The 23683-nt window shown below is 35.9% G+C and overlaps 1 protein-coding gene across 1 annotated transcript in view; it reads left to right on the top strand.

Annotated features, from left to right (window-relative positions):
- The window catches only part of LOC150080761 (uncharacterized), a 187270-nt gene that overhangs the window by 144609 nt on the left and 18978 nt on the right, over nucleotides 1-23683 (top strand). Inside the window, exon 5 of the mRNA XM_090380812.1 lies at nucleotides 16471-16517. Coding sequence (XP_090236938.1) covers nucleotides 16471-16517 — 47 coding nt within the window. The remainder of the gene's footprint in view (nucleotides 1-16470; nucleotides 16518-23683) is intronic.

Below are 23683 nucleotides of genomic sequence, written 5' to 3'. Positions count from 1 at the left end.
TGGCATGTTTCTCTTGGGTTACTGCTACTCATATGCAGTACTTTGTATTTGTCAATATCAAACTTCGGTTGCCACTTCTCAGCCCATCTACCTAACTTTTCTAGATTCTGTTGCTGTCTTTACTATCATTAACAACCCTGCGAACCTTTGTATCTTCTGCAACTTGGACATTAAGCCTGATATGCCTTCATCGATATCATTAATAAATACACAAAACAACAATGGGTGCAGCATCGAACCCTGGGAGACTCCACTAATAACTCATTTCATTAATAATTAGTCCACATAGAGCAGTGTCTATTCATTACCACTGTCTTCTCCCACTCAACCATCCCTTTATCCATAGTAGCAACTTACTCTTAATGCCACCGCTCCAACTTGTCAAGCAGTCTTCCACGTGCAACAGTATCAAAAGCTTTCCTGAAATCCAAGTATATGATATCAAAATTATTTTTTGCATCCAGTTCCTTTGTGACCACATCGTAGTATCCAATCAGATTGGTCAGACAAGACTTCCCCTCGACAAACCCATGACGTTGTTGTTATTTAGTTTTTACGAGCATTAGCAACTAAGGCCATATTGCTCCGGGGATATGCGGTGGTCATTCCCTGACCTTTCTGCATCCTCCGTACTTGGTGATCATGGGCTCGAACCCCGGTCTAATCAAGAAGTGTGTGCTACGCACTGCTGCTCCTGCCCACCTGGCTACAGAGGCACCAACCCATGATGTGTCTGAACTTGTCTAGGTGATCCTGCATCACTTCTTTAAACAGTGAATCCATTATTTTCCCTGGAACAGAAGTTAAATTACTCTTGTCACCCTTTGAATGCCCTTTGTGAATTTTGGATACATTGCACATCTCCAGTCCATGGGGACCTCCCCTGAATTTAAGGAGGCTCTCATAATTATGGCTAAGGGTTTGCTTACTTCCCTCGCTGCCTCCTTCAATATAAATGGATAGATCCCAGGTGCCTTTTTTATGTTTAACTTCAACAATTTCTCCTCCACTTTGCTCTCCGTTATTACAAAATAATTTAACTCCCAGTTAGAGTTTAGTAAACGTCTGTCTTCCCTATCCTTACAGAATTCCTCATGTGTGAATGATATATAAAAGATTGTCTCCTCCATTTTCCAATACTGTACGCATTGTCTGGTTATTATTAACAGAACTTATGAAAAGATCTTTCTCTTGAAAATTATTGGCAAAAACTAAAGTAACAGCCAAGTATAGCTAGGTATATATGAACATTTCCAAAAAATTTTTTTGGAGGAGGGGAGTAGAGAAAAAAAATATTGGTGGGGGGAAGAAAATATGCTAAAAAAGTCAGTCTATATGTTCAATAGTCTTGTAAAAATGTGAAGTTGCATTAAAAAAAAGTCTAATGCTAAAATACAGAAGTGAAAATGTCATTTGTCTTCTAATGCCTCTCTATACATATTGGCTGTAATACCTAGAATCAGCATTTGGTTCCCCTTCTACCTACAAGTGTGGGCCAGCATGGCCCACACTTGTAGGTAGAAGGAATTTGTTTTGTAGAGACAGGATACACTTAAACAAAGGTGGTGCAAAAGTTTTTGCCAGTATTATTGAGGATACCTTAAAGGTTCAGGGACACTGCTAGTTGGGGGGGGGATGTGGGTAATACTGACACGTGTTTATCTGATAATATTGGTCAAAGTAACTCTTGCACATACCTCAAGAGTTCTTATCTGTTACCCCAACTGGACATATTATCTAGATCAGACGGCGGCAACCTTTTTTGGCTGTGGGTCAAAATGGGTCAATGGGTATTTTCATTTTAAAACAGTCCGTTAGTGAATAATAAGATAAATTTTATTGAGAAAACTATTACAATATGCTTTTAAACTCTTTTTAAACTAAACATAAAAAAATATATATATATATATAATTCTAATTATTATAAAAACAAATATAATTGTCAAGTTTTAGTTCATTAATAATTTATGAACTTTATTTATAAGTGCTCTCTTCATTATCAATAGCTCCCCTGATGCTGAATTTGTGACATCAATTTAGTCAAGTCTGATTCCTACTTAGTCACCTTAAGATGAATACAAGCGTCTGAATTTTCGGTAGTTAATCTGCTCCATTTCTTACTTAAAATAAATTTCATGTGTGAAAATATTTGCTCACAGTTATAAATAGAACCGAACGCAGACAAAATGGCAAAGCCAATTTTTTTCAAAGATGAAAACTTCATAGGAAGTAATGCCCAACACGATGATATCATGAGAAGATGAGTATCTTCTGTGTTTTCTAAATCTTTCCACAATGTCTTGAATTTGTCCCTCCACAACGTTGAACTTTAAAAATCAATCATTTCTAAACTTAAATTGTCAATTTTAAGATATTCAAAATACTGCAAATCTAAAACATTTTCCTCTATTTCGTCGGGCTGTATTATAAATGTAAACATTTCGCCGTCCTTCTTAAAACTTTGAAATCTACTTTCAAATTCACTTTTAATGTTCAAAATACAACTTTCGAACATATTTAGATTGCTTTCATCGATATTTTCTTTCTCATATTGGCTTTTTAGTAAGGGAAAGAAAAGAAATATTTTAGTTTTTATGTCAGTTTCAAATAATATTAATTTCGAACAGAAACTCATCCATTCCTCGTACACTTTAAAAATTGTGTGGTTATTTCCTTGAAGTTGTATGTTGAAATCATTATAATGGTTCATTATGTCTGTTAAGAACAAAAGTCTTAAAAACCATTGTTTATCATTGAGTTTGAGATCATTTTCACCGATTTCGTAAAGAAATATTTGTATATCATCAAAGCACTCTACAAATCTATTAAGAACTTTGCCTTGACTTAACTACGCACTTCAGCATGTAACAGCAAATCTCCATATTTGATTCAATTTCCTCCAAAAAAAAGCTTTGAAGCGCCTGCGTGTTAATGCAGATTGTGCTACTATTATGTTTACGATCTTAACAACCTTTTCCATTACATCCTTAAGTTGTTGCGTAGATGCCTTTGCAAATAAATTTTCTTCGTGTATGATACAACGGAACGATAAACGGCCAAAGTTCATTTTCCATTAGTTTCACAAACCCAACATTTTTTTTTTTTTCCTCTCATAGCTAGAGCACCATCAGTTGTTATGGTAAACAATTTACTTTTTAAATCCTTTCCCATTTTTGAAATTTGTAAACCCTTGTACTTGACGCAAAATATCAATGCCTTTGGTCGTGTCATTCATTGAACTAAGAACGCATAGTTCTTCATTGACGTTCGAACTATTTATTGATGCAAATCTAATAATAATTGCCAGCCTAGCCATATTATTTACATCGGTACTTTCATCGAGTGCAATGCTAATTACGTCACTAGATAACAAATCATTTTTGACCTGTGCATCAATATTTTTTGCCATATCTTCAATGCGACGCTGAACTGTTCTGGCCGACAATGGCATTTCTTTAATTCTCTCAATTATTTGTTTTTTATTTGCAAAGTCATTGAATAAGTGTTCGGAACAGTTTATGAATGCGTTTTTCAAAAATTCGCCGTCTCTAAACGGTTTTCTGTTGGTACCAATACTAAGAGCTGCAACAAAGCTGGCAGATGTAGCATAATTGTGGCTGGTAACAAATCTCTTCAAAAATTTATTTTGTTTTCCATAATTTAATACACGTTTAGCAATGTATTCATATTTTTCATCATTTGGCATTTCACTCACATCTTTGTTTTGAAGAAAAGTGTCGCTCGATATTGTAAGTCCTGGCAGTAATTATATCTGTACATAAAGCACATATCAATTTGTCACCATTTTCCATACCTTTCAGTCCACACATCTTGAAATAATCTCTTTTTTTGCTGTTTGTTTGTCCATGGTAATAAAAATAATAATTATTTCGCTTAGGTAACTGTTCTCGCTTCTGAACTGAACTGCTGTTTATTCACGTTAAAGATGAAGTAGACGTAAACAAGAGTAGATGCGTGATCGGCAGGTGGGCAGGGCTCCTATTGGCACACAGTCAGAGCGCCCAGCCAACCAACAGGAGTGAATAAACGCTCATCGAATAATGATGAGATTCATTCGGACAATGTCGCTGTATTCTGCCCATGTTCATTTCTGCAACTTTGTAATCAAACCAAAATGTTAATCTTATTATTTATTTCATGTTTATGTTTTATAATTTATTTTTATATATTATACTTTATTGCGGAACTCAAGTGGGTCACTTGAAATTATCAAATAGGTCACTTGTTGACCCACGGGTCATAGGTTGCCGACACCTGATCTAGATGTTCTGGGGTCAGAAACGTTTCAAGTGAACGGGTAGCCAATGCCAGGGAAGAGAGCCTAAAAAACTTCAAGGGTTGTATTAGGGTTGTTAAATACAAGCACAGTAAGTCTTAATTGTTTATATAGTAATGTTAGAAGTGTCGTCAATAAAATGAGCGAATTCGAATTGCTTGTTAAAACAAGTAATGTGGACATAATACGGCTTACGGAGACGTGCTACCACCCGGAAATTGGGGATGATGAGTTTCAGTACGGCTTGTATAATGTATTTAGGAAGGACAGGGTAGATAGAAGGGGTGGTGGGATAATGCTTCTTATCAGAAGCAGCCTGAGTGTGACGACAGCTTTCCCGGATTCAGATGTTTCACATGCTAGTATAGAATCTGTATAAAGATTATGACAAAAGCATCTACATACAAATGGAATGGGCAAGTATGCATCAATGTCTTATTATGGGTGATTTTAATTTGCCTCTAATTGATTGGAGTAAATGGGAAGGAAACTCGACATGGGGAACAAAATTTTTAATTCAACTAGATGACTGTTATTTGTATCAACATGTCAGGGAAAGTACTAGAGAAAAGAATATTCTAGACCTCATCATCACCCATGAATCAGATGACATAATACGACTGACAGTAGAGGAACCAGTAGCAGGAAGTGATCACGGAGTTCTACAGTGGATGATGAAGAGAGAGGTAGCAGTAGTAAAAGGCAAAGGAATGGGGTATAATTTCAGAAAAGGAAATTACGATGCCTTAAGCTACTACATGGCCTCTATTAACTGGGTAGATATCGCACAGAGAATGAATACAATTGAACTGTGGTATGCTTTTAAAACATTAATCACAGATGCCTTGAATGCATATTTACCATTAAAAAAATACTCCACGAGGAGGGTTCCAAGTTGGACGAATAGTGAAGTTGCCACATTACTTGAGAAGAAAAAGGTGGCAGGGAAAGTACTAGAGAAAAGAATATTCTAGACCTCATCATTACCCATGAATCAGATGACATAACAGGGCTGACAGTAGAGGAACCAGTAGCAGGAATTGATCACAGAGTTCTACAGTGGATGATGAAGAGAGAGGTAGCAAAAAGTACTGAAGCCTATAACAGCTACAAGATGATCTGTAATAGAGCCACAGAAAAGGTTCGACAGGCAAAGGCAGTTTATGAGAAATCACTAGAAAACAGAGCAAAAAGGGGGGATAAGGAATTCTTCACATATACAAATTTGTATAAATGCCAAGAAGAGCAGGACAAACCAGATCGGACCTTTACGTAAGGGAAAGGAGATAGTATTAAATACACCAGCTGCCGTTGCAGATGAACTCAACAGTTATTTTGCATCGATATTTACAAATAAAAAACCTTTTGTGGCAATGGGAAATTGTGGGAGCAAAGTTGAAAAATATGTAATTAATGATATTGAAATTTCGCAAGATTATTTATTGAAAAAAGTTTAGCCTACAGGCCAGTAAGGCTCTTGGAGTTGATGGAATGTACAGTCTGTCCTCGTATAGCACGATAGTTGCGTTCCTAAAACTCCTCGTGCAATGCGAAATCGTGCAATATAAACAACAGGCCCTATGGGAAAAGTAGGGTTAGGTGCCGACCACCCAAGATTGAACACACATTTGGAACCAAAACATTACCAAACAATAAATAATCGGGTAATTTTAATCGTTATAAAATACATAAGCATTTTATAACGATTAAAATACGTAATAAAAATATTATAATAAAGTATTTTTAGTATTTTTTAATACTAAAAAAGTATTTTTTACGAATAAAATACGTATTTTAATTCGTAAAAAAATTATTATATTAAATAAAATAGTCGTAATAAAATACGTATTTTATAATACGTAAGTCGTAATAAAATATTGCTAATGCTTTTGCTTCTATCGTAAGCAAACTTGCTTTTTGTTTGATTTTCTATCCAAACAGATGACAGCCGTTCCATCTCTTCCAATTCTTTGTGTCTTAATCTAATGGATTTTAATTACACTGAGTTGTTCCTGCTATGAAAGTTGTTTTTATTTTCTCTGCATTCTTTGTAATCCTCGGCGTTGCCTGATTTAGGTCTATAGCACGTGCAATATCACATGGCCTTTCATTTCGCTCAAAGCATTTCACAATTTCATATTTTTTCTCTATCGACAGAGGCGGACTGGTCATAAGCCTTACCCGGGAAATCCCGATGGGCCGGAGGCCGGTGTGATTTTGGCCATAAACCGTAGTATGAGGCCACTATAAATTTTCCCAGTTAAGAATTTTTGATCCAGTCCGCCTCTGTTTATCGATATTGCTTTTTTTTTTTCTCTGAATCTGCAATGTCTTAGCCAGAACACTTCCTTTTCACACCTTTTAAGTATTTTACTCATTTTTAGGGAACAAAGCACAATTACAAAACGAGGAGGCATGCTTGATACACATAAACAAAGCTGCGCGCGTGTAGCAACTGAATAAACAACACCGTAAAGGCCGAGATACACTATTAATTAACACCCACATTTTACTAAAGCACATTTCTCGGGGTTACTACCATAAAACAATAAAAACAATTTCCAGTTGCGTTTCTGCTAGTGGAATCTGTTATAAACTGGTAGTAAACTCCATCTAATTGCATTTGCTATTATATCGATAGCTGGAATTGTGTTGGTTTTTACGTTATTATGGTGAAATGTGTTTCCCCTTCACTGATATAAAACACATAAATACATTTTTAGAATCTTCTCTTCATTCCTATCGTGTTGCGTTCAGTTGGGGTGATTCTGCGTTCGACTGCCATTTCTTGTAAACACGAAGGCGAATCGTGCATAAGCGAATTCGGTTCGTGTTATATAAGATAACGTTCCCCTATTTATAAATCGTGTATGATCGAATTCGTGTAATGTAAACAAGTGTTATACGAGGACCGACTGTACTCTTTAATCTTAAGAGAGGTGGCAAGTGAGTGCATTGAACCATTGAGGCTAATTATGTGAGCATCACTAGATTCTGGGGAGATTCCGTTGGATTGGAAAAGTGCCAACGTATCTCCCATACATAAGGGTGGTTCTAAGACTGAAGTGGGAAATTATCGACCTGTCAGTCTGACTTCATTGGTAGGGAAAATCATGGAGGCAATGATCAAGGGTGGACTTCAGGATCATTTGGATAGAATTGAAATTCTCAAGGATACCCAGCATAGTTTTGTAAAGGGAAAATCATGTTTAACAAATCTGGTTCGCTATTTTGAAAGAGTCACTCACGAGCTGGATTTAGGGAATAATTTCGACATTGTTTAAGTAGATTTCAGCAAAGCTTTTGAATCAGTCCCACATGAGCGGTTGCTTTATAAGCTGGAACAGGTTGGAATCACTGTAAAAGTCCTTAGATGGATAGCAGGATGGCTTCAGGACAGGAGGCAGAGGGTTGTGATAAATGGCTATTCCTCAGATTTGGTTGATGTAAGAAGTGGGGTTCCCAAGGATCAGTATTAGGACCACTGTTGTTTTTAATTTTCATAAATGACATCAATGAAGGTATAGAGGGCATGATGTCTAAATTTGCAGATGATGTTAAAATTGGTAGAGTAGTTAATGATCACTGTCAAGCTGAGCTTCTTCAGAGAGACCTTGATAGACTTCAGGAATGGTCAGAAAAATGGCAACTATGCTTTAATCCAACGAAGTGTAAGGTATTACACCTGGGAAACAGTAATCCCAAAATAACTTATTCACTTGGTGGAGTTCAACTAAACCCAGTACTCGAGGAAAGGGATTTTGGTGTTATGATATGGTCAGACATGAAATTCTCTGAGCATTGTAAACAGGTTGCAAGGAAGGCCCATGGTGTCCTATCGATGATCTATCAAAGTTTTGCGAGTAGAGATAGGACATGATAATCTCATTATATAAGGCTTTTGTTAGACCACACTTGGAATACTGTGTTCAGGTATGGAGACCGCACCTAAAGAAAGACATCGGGCTTCTTGAAAGGGTGCAAAGGCGGGTAACTCGCCTGGTGAGATCGGCAAAAGGGTGTCCTTATGAAGAAAGACTTCGAATATGTGAGTTGCAGAGTTTGGAAACTAGACACCTTAGAGGAGATTTGATTGAGGTGTTTATAAATGATGCTAGAACTAGTGCACATAAATTCAAGTTACGGGGGGGGGGGATGTTTAGATTGGACTGCAGGAAGTTTTATTTTAGCCAGCGAGTTATAAATTACTGGAATAAGTTGCCTACATGGGTGGTACAGACTGACAGTTTGGGGAAATTCAAAGGTCATCTGGATAGTACCTTCGGGTGAGGGAAGCGCATAGGATGATAGGTGTAATTTCCTTTTCTTTTATTATTATTATTATTTATTATTATTTTTTTTATCATTGTTTTATTCGGTTTTTTTTTTTTTTTTGGCTGGTGCAGCCATAAGCCATAGGCTTTCTTGCACCATGCGGCCATTACTAATAGTAATAGAGCATAGACTGCATATGTTCACAAACTTATTTGCATTCTGTGGGCTGAAAAATCCATAACTCAGATGGGGAAAACCATATTCCCTTTTGCCTGCTACAGCTGACTCTAAAAAATTTCTCCAGTGAAAATATTTGAACATGTGCCTCTTTAAACATGTGGTGAAACTACAGCTCACAGAATCATATAGCACTAACCCTTCAAACTCAGGATTTTTTTTCTCCCCTTATTTCCTTGAACTTTTCAATATTCGTGTTGAATTAGATAAGACAATTAAGCACAGAGGATTCAAATTATTCTCACTCGTGTAAAAATGTAAATGTGTTCGTTTATAAATAGTACATAATTTTTTTTTTTCCTGGTAAAAATAAAATATCTTACTGATAATGGTTACAGTTGTTTCAAAAAAAAAAAAAAAAAAAAAAAACTTTTATAACATGAAATGGTTGAATGGTTTTTATATCCAAACCTTTGTAAATTTATAATGTGGCTGTGCATTAATTTCTCATTAGTTTAGTACTTCAGTGAGTTTTGAAAAAAAAAAAAAGTAACTTATTGGTAATTCATTAGATTTGAATCTCTGAAGGTTGTAATTTTTGTGGAATACATATGGAGGCTGATTGTTCCAGTGAAAGAATGTTGACTGACTACTTTGCTTAGTGGCAGAATTATAAATCCATTTAAAAAGACTTGTGGAAATATTTGTACAACAACATCGAGCATAAGCTAAGTATCAGTGAGATACACAGAATGGAATGAATCACTGGGGAATCACTGATTAATCTAATTCAGGGATGGCAAACCTACAGCACTCGTTAGTGGCACACTGTACAATGTGAAAATAAAATAAATTATACAACTGATTTGAAAAATCAGAAATGAAGTTAAATGCATAGCTTAAATTCCACTTTTATTGCCAAAAACTATGACCAGTTGCAACATACAAGAGTTGGTTTATACATGGTTACTGCATGTACATCATTTCTACTACCGAGGTAGTATGAATGCATCATTTAAATATATCTCATATTGTGAATACCTTCACAATGAGTTGCTGAGGTATTGCACTGCTTTGAATAAGTAACGCTTCATCAGTGGCGAAGACTAATGTTGGTCAGTCTGCTGACGAGGCTAGTGGGAGCCAGACATGTTCAAAGCCGCTAAGTGAATTTTCTTATTTATTGATTTGAAATTATTGTTTTTCTAAAACTTTTGATTTAAATTTAGTAGTATAGCATTATTTTGTGATTTTCTGATTAATCTGGTGTATTTATTCTTTACTCGGCCTTGTAATTACATAAAAGTATCAGTAAGGGTATCATATCCACGTGTTACAAGTTGCAGCTCCGCCGAACACAAAGTTATTTAGCCGCTTTATTGACCAATTGAGACATCAAATTATTTTATATAAGTAGCGTATAGACCTAGTCAGGATTGTTAGTTTATTCTGAATTGAGACAGCAAGATTTGGAAGTTAATTAATACTTAAGTGTCCGTAGATTTACCGTTCGTTCGTAACTTGTGCCATTGTTATATGATACGTTATATCCCAAACTAGACAGCATTAGTATAGTATAGTATAGTATAGTATAGTATATAATATAATATTGTCAATTAATCAGCAAAATCTATTAATTTTGTTAAACTTCATTGTCACTTAAATTGTACTTTTAACTAAATACATGGAACGACTTAGATTACAAACGTAACATAATTAATTAATACATAACTTGATACGGAAATTATATAAACGGAACTGGTAGATAATATTTGATACTGAAAAATATGTATAGCGTTTATAATTGTATTGGGATACAAGTTTAGGGTTATAATTTTGTACTGAAATTGAAATTTTATTGAAATTAAATCGAAATCATGACTCAGACCAGACCAGAGCAGCAAAGCAAAAGGCTCAAGCTAATGGGAATGCTGTGGCTCAGGAGAGAACTGAGGGGGGCAGTTGCCCTCTGAATCACAGCCTTTTAAGATGCACTATTTGCTTGATGTTTGCGGAGCAGTCAGGTATGGGACATGATACTGCCATGGGGGATGTCTTTGTATGTGCGCGATGCAAGGAGTGTAAGGAAATCAGGCGACAACTCAGCGTTGTTATGGGCCTATATGAGAGCTTAAAGGACAGGGTGGATGCCCTCGAAGGATTACAAGTGAGGGCCCATCAAGCTCTCAGCTGCCCACACCAATGCCAGAGCTTGCATTGGTCATCGCGCAACACAGCGGCAACCCCCAAGGCAGAATGCGCTGGTCCCAAAGGAACTAGTAGGTGTTGGTGATTCTATTGTCAGGGAAACGGGAAACATGCTTTCTAAAAAGGATAGGTGGAACAGGACCAGGGTATGTCTGCCAGGGGCAAAGCTTGATGACGTTGTAGAGCGGATATCATCTTTTAAGGGCATAAAAGGTGATATAGTTGTACACGTTGGCACTGATATTAAGAGTAGGAGACCGGCGGAATTACTTAACAAGTACAGGTCACTGATGAAAAAAAGCCGTGAATTAGGGTTGAATTTGAAAGTGTCTGCAATTCTGCCCAGACACGATAGGAGGGAGTATATGATGAGAGCCCTGTCGATCAATTCGGCCCGGGAAAGATTGTGCAGGGCTCAAGGGGTAGAATTTTTTTCAGCCTGGTCTGTACTTATTAACAGGAAAGACTGCTTTTACAGGGATGGGATACACTTAAATAGAAAGGGTGCAAGAATGTTTGCTGATGCTATCGAGGCAGTGTTAGGTGGGTTGGAAAACTGCTAGATTGGGGGATACAAGGAATAATAGATTAACAGTAGCCACTGGCAGAGGAGAAAGTGATTCTTGCACTGCTTCTATTGGAATGAGCAGCAGCCTGGAAAATAAGATGCAGGATATTTCAGAGACTGCTGGGAATCATGGGGGTACAAGTAAACACATGGGTTTTGTTAGGGAGGCTAAGAGGAAGAGCAGGTGCATGTATACTTTTTTTCATCAATGACCTGTACTTGTTAAGTAATTCCGCCGGTCTCCTACTCTTAATATCATTAGTGCCAACGTGTACAACTATATCACCTTTTGTGCCCTTAAAAGATGATATCCACTCTACAACGTCATCAACCTTTGCCTTTGGCAGACATACCCTGGTCCTGTTCCACCTATCCTTTTTACAAAGCATGTTCCCCATTTCCCTGACAATAGAGTCACCAACAACTACTAGTTCCTGTGGGACCAGTGCATTCTGCCTTGGGGGGGGTGCCGCTGTGTTGCGTGATGACCAAGTGCAAGCTCTGGCATTGATGTGGGCAGCTGAGAGCTTGATGGGCCCCTCACTTTAGATCCTTCGAGGGCATCCACCCTGTCCTTCAAGCTCTCATATAGGCCCATAACAACGCTGAGTTTTCGACTGATTTCATTACACTCCTTGCATCGTGCACACACAAAAACTTCCCCCATGGCAATATCATGTCCCGTACCCAATTGCTCCACAAACATCATGCAAGCAGTGCATTTTAAAAGGCTGTGATTCAGAGGGCAACACTGTCCCCCCTCAGTTCTCATCTGAACCACAGCACTCCCATTAACTTGAGCCTTTTGCTTTGCTGCTCTGCTCTGGTCTGGTCTGGTCTGGTCTGAGTCATGATTTCGATTTAATTTCAATAAAATTTCAATTTCAGTACAAAATTATAACCCTAAACTTGTATCCCAACATAGTTATAATGCTATATTTATGTTTCAGTAACGAGTGTTATCTACGGAATCTACGAGTGTTATCTAAGAAATATTTATGTTTCAGTAACGAGTGTTATCTACGAAATCCCTTTATATATTATCAAGTTATGTATTAATTATTTATTTTTACTAATTATTTATGTTATGTAACCTAAGTGGTTATATGTATAGTTAAAAGTACAATTTAATTGCCAATGAAGTTCGACAAGATTAATAGATTTTACTGATTAATTTTCGCGTAACAATGGCGGCTATTTAGGAACGGTAAACACGTGGATTTGATACCCTTTCCGATACTAAGTAATACCTACAAAATCTCTATCTAAGTTACTTTAAACTTAAGTACCGTAAATAGGAATATAAAGCTACTCTAGAAAATAAGTTAATATGTCAATTTAAACTAATAAAGCAGAAAATAAATCAGAAAAACTTCTCTGTTCCAAGAGCGGCAGAAAGGCACGTCCGCACAGACAACTCTCGTCCTCCTTGAACATTTTCTTTCACAAGGTTCTGTGTGCATGTAATTAACATTGTAGTGTTTTATAAATTCTGAGTAAGACACACTGCTGTCGTAGTTGGGACTACTAAGTGTTATTATTAATCCTCTCCGGTTGAATCACTAGCTTCAAAAAAACCAATAAAGAATTCTTCAATTTCATATTTATTTTGAATGAGTTAAAAGTGACAACTCTTATTGTTAATGAGAGCTGTTCAATATGATTTACGTCTGGGGTACAACCGGCGATTATCAAAAAATATCTAGCGATTTTTGTTATTTCAACAATTTTGCTTAAAATTACATTTCCCATCAAATTTACCAATTCATCTTGTATATTATTGCTTAGATAAGTCACAGACCATTTATCAGATTCGTGTTGAACCTTCCTGATATGTTCTTTCATAACTGGATCAAACTCAGAAAGCAATTCTACCAACTTTAGGAAGTTTCTGTTATTAGGCTGAAATAAATGTTCAGTTGTTCCACGAAAAGCTAAGCATTGTGAGGCCAGTAGTCTAATTATTGGCATAAATCTTTTTAGAACTCTTCTCCAGGCGCCTCCGTAGCCAGGTGGGAAGGAGCAGCAGTGCATAGCACACGCTTCTTGATTAGACCGGGGTTCGAGCCCGTCACCACCAAATACGGAGAATGCGGAAAGGTCAGGGAATGACCACCGCATATCCCGGAGCAATATGGCCTTAGTTGCTAATGCTCCTAAAAACCAAATAACAAACAATAACAAGAACTCTTCTCCAATGCTGAATTTCCATATCCATAATTCGTTGATATTCAGCTTCAATAGTTTTTTTTCTGCTTTAATCAAATGTCCAATTCTTTCCATGCTCTAAAAGCATTTCTGTGATTTACAGACTTTTCATGCATTGTGAAGGCTCTTATAAGATTTCCCCAGTCATAATAGCCTTTTTTTTGGGCCAGTCACTAATAGCAGATGAATTATCAAATAACATACAACAAAAGCAAAAAACGGCATCATTTGTAACAGAGTAAATCAACCAACTTCTCTCAATGACTTCACCATTGCTCAACACTTTCAAATAATGCGAGGACGAAAATCTACACCTTCCTTTATTAATAGGAAACTCGAATTCTTTAATTTGATGTGGACCCCTCTCAACCAGTATTTGACGAGTTTCAGATTTGACATGCAGAAAGCATTCCATAATGCAGGATCAGAAGGAATTTCGTTTAATATCTGCTGGCTGCCACTGCTAGTGCTACTCGGCTCTTGATGAACTTCTGATGGTGTTATATTTTGGCTCTCTTCAACAACTTCTTCTGGAAGTGATTGGGGCAGCACTGAGTTTTTATTTGTCAAATCCAAAGCTGTCGCTGTTGATGTGGACGGCTCATCTAAACAGGACTTTTGTACTAAGAATTCCTTTATAACATAGCTCAGCTTTCTTCCTTGTTCTTCTTTCTTTAAGCGTTTCTTTTTATATTGACTTCCAGACAATTTTTTCCTTTTCTGTTCCATACTATAATAAAAATATTAAATAAAAATTCACAGTCCTTCGCAAAGATGAAACTGGGGGGGGGGTCATTGAAAATGATTAAATATGATGATACTTATCATGCTATTAAAATAGGGTAGATAAAATAATGACAGAAATGAGTTGCAAAGCTAGTAAAATTTGTAGGTAACAGAACATAATAAATAGACAACGAATATCTGTCAAATTGACAACTAGCAGCCGTTTTGACATATGCCTTTCTTTAACTTGTTATTGTATTGTTCCACTTCAACGTATGTGAATTTGGTAAAAATAGAGCAATAAATAACGAACGCAAAAGTAGGCAAATGCAAATATTTCCTAAGCAACTCTCTCTCTCTATCACACACACAGAATGCAAAAGTAGCCCAATATTACCTATCACACATGGCACATGTTCCGCACCTGAGATATACCCAGCCCATGCAAATCTACTTTTCAATTCGAGTCCCTATCGTCATAACATAATCATTTTCAATGATAATAAGTAACTACAATTGCTGTAAAAAACAATAATTCTCTTACCTGATCTACTTTTTAAACACATAAACTGAATTAGTATAAATGCAAAAATATTATACTGATACAGATTATTATATATCTGATTTACTGATTTAAACACAGCACAGCCACTTGCCACTTCTCGAGACAAACTAACATTAAAATCAAATATTGTCAATAATTGTAAGCTCAAAGTAGAACTATCAACACCTAACACGTGCAATTGTCTTTTGTGATAATTGCCACCTCAGCTTTTAGGAGCGGCCGCGCGGTATATTACAAACAAAAGTAATGGCTTCGCTCTGTCAGATCAAAAGTCTTTCGGTAAGCGCTCACCAACGATGCACCTGCACCAGAAACCGAAATCAAAGGGTACCGAAAGCACTTAGGCAGAGGCATGCGATAAATCATAAATCGTATACATCAATATCGGAATAACATAGACCAATATAGAAAAGCATTGCGTAAAGATTTTTAATTATTGAATGGTTCAAATTGTATTTTGATTTCGCTGCTTATTCCGCCCCCTTACGGTGCCGCCTCTGTATCATAGCACGGCACGGCCCTGCACTGGGGTTTCCCCCAGTGTCTTATGGCCAGTTTGCCACTGCCAACAAGCCTTGAGACAGTGCCATCTGGAGGTGCCTCCGTAGCCAGGTGGGAAGGAGCGGCAGTGCGTAGCACATGCCTCTTGATTAGACTGGGGTTCGAGCCCATCACCACCAAATACGGAGGATGCAGAAAGGTCAGGGAATGACCACCGCATATCCCGGAGCAATATGGCCTTAGTTGCTAATGCTCCTAAAAACCAAATAACAAACAACAGTGCCATCTGGGTGGTGGTGGTATCCGTCAAGAATAAGTAACATTAGTCTTCTCCATTGGTGAAGCATTACTTATTTAAGGTAGTGCAATATCATGGCAACTCACTGTGAAGGTATTCATAATATGAGATACAATTAAACCAATGCCAATTATCTACTTTGGCAGTTCACTATGAACAAAACATGGGATTAACAATGGGATTAACCTGTTCACTAATTAACCTATAGTAAATCTATTTTACGAATGTAAATGTTTTATTTATTTATTTATTTTTATTATGAACGCTGAACATAATTCCTTTATGTAGTTAGCAAAAAACATTTGGTGATACCAGCCACTGATCAGTGGGCGAGAGTATTGTTTTTCAGTAACTCCTACATCTAGGTAACACATATCCAAAATATGTGGCATATTATAAGAAAAGGTTGGCTGTCACTGACTCACATCTGGTGGGTATGGGCTTGGCAAACCCAGAGCCCTGATAACTCGGGAATTTTTTTTTTTTTTTTTTTGGCTGGTGCAGCATAAGCCTTAGGCTTCCTTGCATTATATGGCTAATAATAATGATAACTGATCATTTACATATGAAGATTTAGTGTATTATTTGTATAAAGATATACACAATCTCTAGCAAATATCTTACTTTTTTTTTTCTTTTTTAAACAGAAATGCTTCCCTAATGCAAAGTACAGCAAGTTTGCTAATAGACCAAGGTGAGATAATAGTTAAGTTTTTTTTTTTCTCCTCCCCAATACTCTAAATCCAAAATTTATTATATAACTGATTAATAGACAGAAACTCTACTCAGAAGAAACATATAATCAGAAAAAAAATATATTTTATATGTAAAAAAATTATCAAGGTTACAGATTACAAGTATTGTTTATTTTGAATACAAAATATTAAAGGTGTAGTTTTATTCTGATTGTGTAATATTAACAACAGCTTGTTGAACACTTTGCAATGCGAAGTGTTCAACACTTCACATTGCAAAGTATGGTTAATGTTATTTCAGAACCTTGATTTTGATTCTTGAGGTTATGAACTAAAAACTTTCATTGCCTTGTGCACTGAACCTCCCAAATCCAGCAATCCATTATAACCATGGCCAGATTTAAAGTTGTTGGGGCCCCTAAGCTGTAACTTTAAAGAGGCTCCCCCCCCCTCTACTGATTAAATTTCAAGTTTAATAGCATTTCATGCTCATCAAAGGGTGCATATAAAATGCTACGTACATAGTAATACATACGTTTTTATTAATTGTTAAAAAAACTAACATATTTGACATTGGTAATAATAACAATAATATCAATTAAATTAATATTATAATAAAACAAGACATTATTTTCATTCATTTTTGTTAAAAAAAATAATAAAACCCAATTTTTTGCTTGTAACAGATAAATAAAATAATTTTTTATTTAATGATTAATAAATAATTTAATTTATAACAAAAAATTAATGATTCAAATTATTTAAAATATTCGTTTCTATGATTTCTTTATGGTGAAATGTGAAACAATATCTTCAAATGATAAGCTTCTAAGTTTGTCACTTTCCATATATAAGATGCTCAAGGAAAAGTTTGTTTTGCAATATTCATTTTTTTACCCTCTAAAGCCTGCTAAATGATTTTTCTCCAGAGCAATTAGTTATCATCAAGTTAAAAAAAATTCGAAATATAGCATTAGCAGAGAGATATGATGCAAGAAAGCAAGCTCATAAAGCATCAGCGAAAAAAAAAACCGAACAATTCCCATTTCACCCATAAATTTGCTCCAAAAGTTTGTCCAGTTCTTCCTTGAATTTATTTAAGCTATCAGTTACCACAACAACAGATGGAAGTTTATTCCAGCAATCAGCTACCTGCTAGCTAAAGGCAAAATTCTGCACATCTATGCTACAAGTGTTTACGGCGCCTCCGTAGCCAGGTGGGAAGGAGCAGCAGTGCGTAGCACACGCTTCTTGATTAGACCGGGGTTCGAGCCCGTCACCACCAAATACGGAGGATGCGGAAAGGTCATTCAGGGAATGACCACCGCATATCCCGGAGCAATATGGCCTTAGTTGCTAATGCTCCTAAAAACCAAATAACAACAACTGTTTACTCAATTTGAATTTATGTCCCCCCCCCCCAGTTTGTAATCTGAGCAAGAGGAAGTATCCCATTAGCATTGAGCCTGCTCAAACCATTCAAGGCCTTATACACCTCAATCAGATTTGCTAAAATGAGACCTCTAGACCTGTATGCAGTACTCAAGGTGTGGCCTGACCATTAACCTTCTCTGTACTCATTCTAGCAACTCTACATCCTTCCTAAAATGAGGCCTCTAGATCTGTACGCAGTACTCAGGGTGTGGCCTGACCATTGCCTTATATAAGGGGATAATCACCTCCTAATTCCTGTAAATCATTGGCAAGACCCCATGACATGCTATGGCAGCCTGTCTGCACTGCTCAGAAAACTTCACATCTGACTGCACAATTACCCCCAGACCTTTTTCATTCTCTATTACCCTGAGTGTAGTACTACACAGTTGGTACATTCCTCTGGAGTTACTGCTACCCATATGCAGTACTTTGCATTTGACAATGTTAAACTTCAGTTGCCACTTCTCAGCCCATCTGCCCAACTTTTCTAGATCCTGTTGCAGTAGCATACTGTCATTAATAACCCAGCCAACCTTTGTATCATCAACAAACTTTGACATTAAGCCTGATATACCTTCATTAATATCATTAATAAATATACAAAACAACAATGGGCCAACCCAACAACAACAATCGTGGGGGACTCCACATTTAGAAAAACTGACTGTATTTTGTCTTGAATTATTATGTTGTATAAATTTTGATAATTAAGCTCATTTGTTTGAGAATAATTTTTCTTTTTATATAGATGAAACTGTTTTATACATTTGTATAAGTTTTTACATTTTCTCTGAGCTTTGTGTCTGGTCAAAATTTAATAAAAATGAAAATTTTTGAGAAATATTCTTATATACTTCGGCTCTTCTTTGTAAATTACTTTCTAAAGAATCCATGATAGGAATGAAAGATTTTGTCCTAAATTTATCTCTTGCAGAAAGAGCGTCAATATTAGATGCATTTCCATCATTAATCTATACTTTTCTAGATATTCTTCTTTTCATTTCTTTGTGCTCTTATCTGGTAATTTTTCTTTTGCATTTTGTTCAAATTCATTGAAACTATTTTGGTTTCTTTTATGAAATCTGATGAATATGCATACAGTTTTGAACATGTACTTAATGTTGTTTAAGGGTCTTGTAATATTTTGCTGGTTTTGTGAAACTGTTTCAATATATAATTCCATAATACAAGCATAAACATAAATTCAAGTTCTTCCATTTTTTCATGGATAATAGAAGCCTATCCTTTGGTTTTGTCATTTTCATAATCCTGAAATTTAATTAAAGCATCAATAATTTACTCATAATTATTCATAATTGCTCTTGTAGCTTTAATATGTGCTTCCCATCTAGTGCCAGAAAGATGTTTTGGAACTTCAGATTTGGATCTGAAACTCAATTTTAAAATAGACCATCGAAGTAGAGAAAAATGTATAGCTTTGTTGCAAAATTGCAAAGAAATTTACTGCACCTATGCACTGATCAACTGCAGTGCGGCCAACCAAATTTAATGAATGTCTGGGGCAAGGAATATATATGGCATATTTATTTTTTTCTAAAATTTTTTTGTGACATACCCTTATATTTCCCAGACATATAGGCCACATTATCATAGGACTGTCCTCCACATTTGCTAAAATCAATGTTGCATTCATTTATAATATAATCAAGTATCAAATTGGCTAAATTTTGAATGGTTTTCTATTGAAATGAATGTTAAAAATCATTCAATGGGATGACCATCGTGAGGATATATATCTTACAATAATTGATCAATGACAGCAGGCGTAGAATCAACAGACAAACTAAAATAACCAGCTTCTTTTAAATCTTCAAAAATAGATTTCTTACTTTTTTTAACCATTAAATCAATAATTTTGTCGCATGTTGTTTTAGATAAATATGATGGCTTTCCAGACCCAGAATTCACATAATGACCAATATGATCAGTAAGAAAAGGATCAAATTGAGCTATTAGTTCTAATAATCCAAGAAAATGTCCATTTCGAGATTAATTAAATTTCTCGTCATTGCCTCCTCGTTATGCCAAAGTAGATACAAGTGGAACAATACATTGAAGTACCTGCCTCCAATATTTTTGTTCTTTTATAATTTATCTAATTTTGAATCTAAAGTGGATCCACCTTTTCTTGATAAATATATGAGCAAAGCTGCTCTGTGATCACTTGAATTCTTGTGTTGTTTAATTAAAATAGAGTTTCGCCAATTCTTAAAGCCATCATTGGCTAAGGTACAACTTGAATTTAAAAAAAGCTTGTAGACACATCCAGTTGATGGAGAATATACTAGCCACTCTCGACTGTACTTTTCACCATTAATTTTTGTGGAGTGAGAGTCCTTGGGAGCAATACCTTACTTAATTTTTCAAATGAATCCTTCCAGTGTTGACAGTCAACAGGTCCTTTTTGAACCCAAAACGAGATATCATCCTTAGTTAAAGTACTTCATAGACTCACATCATTGTATTTTGGTAGATGTTTTGTTGATTCTTTTCTGTATCGTAGTCTGAAATATCAGGATTAGATGCAATTCCACTGGAAATATCTGTAGGAATAGTTGGTATTGATACGTCAGGTCGCTCCTCAATAGATGAATCTTTATCTTATATACTTTGTTTATTTGTGTTACTTTAAAATAAGTGTCAACTTTGGAGAGCATTTCAAGCAGATTCCCTTCAGTATGAAAATATTCCCTAAGAACAATATTCCCCAGTGACAGCAGTATTAACATTGTCATAAGCTGAGGACACATCCAGAAACATCACATCCAATAGTGTCTTGTTGCTTTTTCCAAGATTTTTGGCAAGGAATTACTAATTGATGTTGGTCTGATATCTTTTATTACTTTTGGGTGTTTGATTTTTGGAATGAGTGTGACCACAAATTCCATCTATTCTGGTGGGTAGAAGCTTGTTTCAAGTGTACTTATTAAATATATATATCTAAAATGAATGGACTACAGAAATTTAATAAACAATGATATATTGTCTGGTCCTGTGGTTTGCTTATTTTGCAGTATATTTATGAATTTAATGAGTTTTTCTCTATTTATATTGATGGATTCCAAAATATCTCTGTTTTGATGTTTATTGCAAGGTACATTGCATTTTTTTTTTTGCTCAATTTTTTCTCTCTACTGGATTCTTCAATCCACATTTTTACTAGGTTCTGATTAATATACTGTTTCTCTCTTTTTTACTGTAATTCTTCTTGATTTACATAGACTCATGTAAATGTGATTATTTTCTTAATGCCTATTTTCTTAATTTAACAAATTTTGCTCTTTGCTTCTTATAATTCCGTTAGATCCTGAACATTGTTTGTTCTGTTCCACTGTTGATTTGCCTTTTGTTTTGTGCTAAATTGTGGTTTGAGCACTTGGGTGAACCAAGGCTTCAAAAAATTGCCCAATATTAATCAGCCTCAATGCTCCTTTTCTTGTAATTTCTGCCAATTTTATGTCTGATTTAACTCCCACCCAGCTTAAAAATAAATCCTAGATTTGTGTTCCTCAGGTGCAAACCTTACATTAGTAGTATTACATTTCAGTTGACATTTTTTAAACCATCTGTGCAACTGTCTATTTTGAAGCAAAATGGCCTGGTTTTGGTCATTCTTCCTACCATCCTTCCTTGAAATCGTCAGCAAACTTTGCCAATTTCCCCATGCACTCCATCAATGTGATTACAGAAGACAAGAAACAGAAGTGGCCCCAATACTGAAATCTGAGGGACTCAAGTTACTACATTGGTACACTCTGAGGAATATCCATTTATGACTACTGTCACCTCTGTTAGCCAGCCATTGATTCCTTGAAGGATCTTACCAGTAATCTCAATTTGCTTCAGTTTATATAACTTTTCATAATGAACTGCAAAACTTGATCACTTCCAAAATTCAACCCATCAGAAAGACATAATCTACACAGGCTCGGTGAACATAGTGCAAGCACTGATGAGTACTAAAAATATTCTCTCATCCAGTGCTGCCGCAGATTTAAAAAAAAAAAACTCGAAACAAATGCAATTGAAAATATGCTTGTTTAGTTTATTATTTGATCTGGTTAGCACTAAATGAATTAGCAGATTGAGTTGCAAAATCAGCAGTACAACTTCCAACAACCCATACACATATTGCCATATATAGGTGTATTCAAGTTATAAGATCTGCAAATTTATTTCTCATAAAGTATACAAAATAGAAGTGCACTTGCCTCACTTTTCAGCATGGTCTCCTAGAAGCTATGCACATTTTTCACACCTGTTCTTCCAGGCTGTGAAGGCCATGGCAAAGCTTTCTTTGGTAGTTCCCAATGATGGTTGGGAACTACCAAAAGTCACTAGATACAAGGTCAGGTGAGTGTAGAGGATGTGGGATAACCTCAATGTTATTTTGTTTAAAAAAAATTTGCACATCTCCAGAACAATAGGGTGAAGCATTGCCCGGATGGAAACAAATGTGATTCAAATGTGGATATTTTTTTTTTTAAGTGCTGGGAGGAACTTTTTCTTCAGAACTTCTTCCTATGCGTTTCCTGTTACTGCCACTGCCCTGGTATACAATGTTTAAGGATTATTTTACCAATATCCGAGAAAATGGCAACCATCATTTTCTCTGCACTTTTGCAGCAACATCGAACTTTTTGGGCAGTGGTGAATCAATATGCTTCCATTGGGCAGACTGATATTTTGTTTCTGAATTGAAGAGTGGAATCCATATTTCATCCATCATGACAATCGAGGAAAAGAAATATGCAGCATCTCAGTGAGTTTGCTTCACACAAGTTGACACCATTGCTTTTTTGTGTGTGCCTTCTTGATGAGTGAAAGATGCCATTTTAAATATTATAAACGTAGTATACTGTTTAGGCACTCTTTGTGCTGCCATCTTCAGATCTAATTGGCAGTTAGACTAAAAGCAGTCCTGTGCATATACTTCAATTATTTTGTGAGAAAATTTGGAGACCTTTTAACTTAAACACACCTCACACCTTGTATATCAAATCAAACCAAAGAAATGTGGAACATAAGCATGACAGTAGTTGTAGACTACTACTCATGCTTATGTATCCCAGCCGTACTTCAAATTAGGCACACCTATGTAACACACTCCTTTTTCCTGATGGCTGGAAAAACCCATGCTGGAAAGACCTACAATAAAACAAACAGTGAAAACCCATGATGTCAGACCTACGATAAAACAAACAGTGAAACATGGAGTTAATCTTCTGTTGCTAACATGATACATGCCACTTTTTTAATTTTTCTGTTTTTTTTTTTAAATATGAAAATGAATTAGAAGACTTTAATATTTTGGCATTTAACATATGTCGGGCGAGTAAAAGTATCTACCTTCCTTTATCTTAATCTTCTGTTGCTAACATGATACATGCCACCTTTTTAATTTTTCTGTTTTTTTTTTAAATATGTAAATGAAAATGAATTAGAAGACGTTAATATTTTTGTTTGGCATTTAACATATGTCGGGCGAGTAAAAGTATCTACCTTTCTTTTAGGCAATTCCCATTCTCACATAATGTCAGTGAAATGCCAGTGACAGGTGTATAATCTTGCCATAAAACTTTGATTTTGCTCACTGAACAGCTGAAAAATATAGTCACTGACACTAGCTACCAGATGCTACTACATGAGCATCTGGCTTTCAGTCTGGGGGATTAGTGACTTCAATTCTGAAAAACAGAATCAAAAA

Source organism: Mastigoproctus giganteus, chromosome 9, assembly GCF_048544385.1.
Source record: "Mastigoproctus giganteus isolate SK-2022 chromosome 9, ASM4854438v1, whole genome shotgun sequence".
Taxonomy (NCBI): Eukaryota; Metazoa; Arthropoda; class Arachnida; order Uropygi; family Thelyphonidae; genus Mastigoproctus; species Mastigoproctus giganteus.
This window is presented reverse-complemented; position numbering and strand designations above follow the sequence as displayed.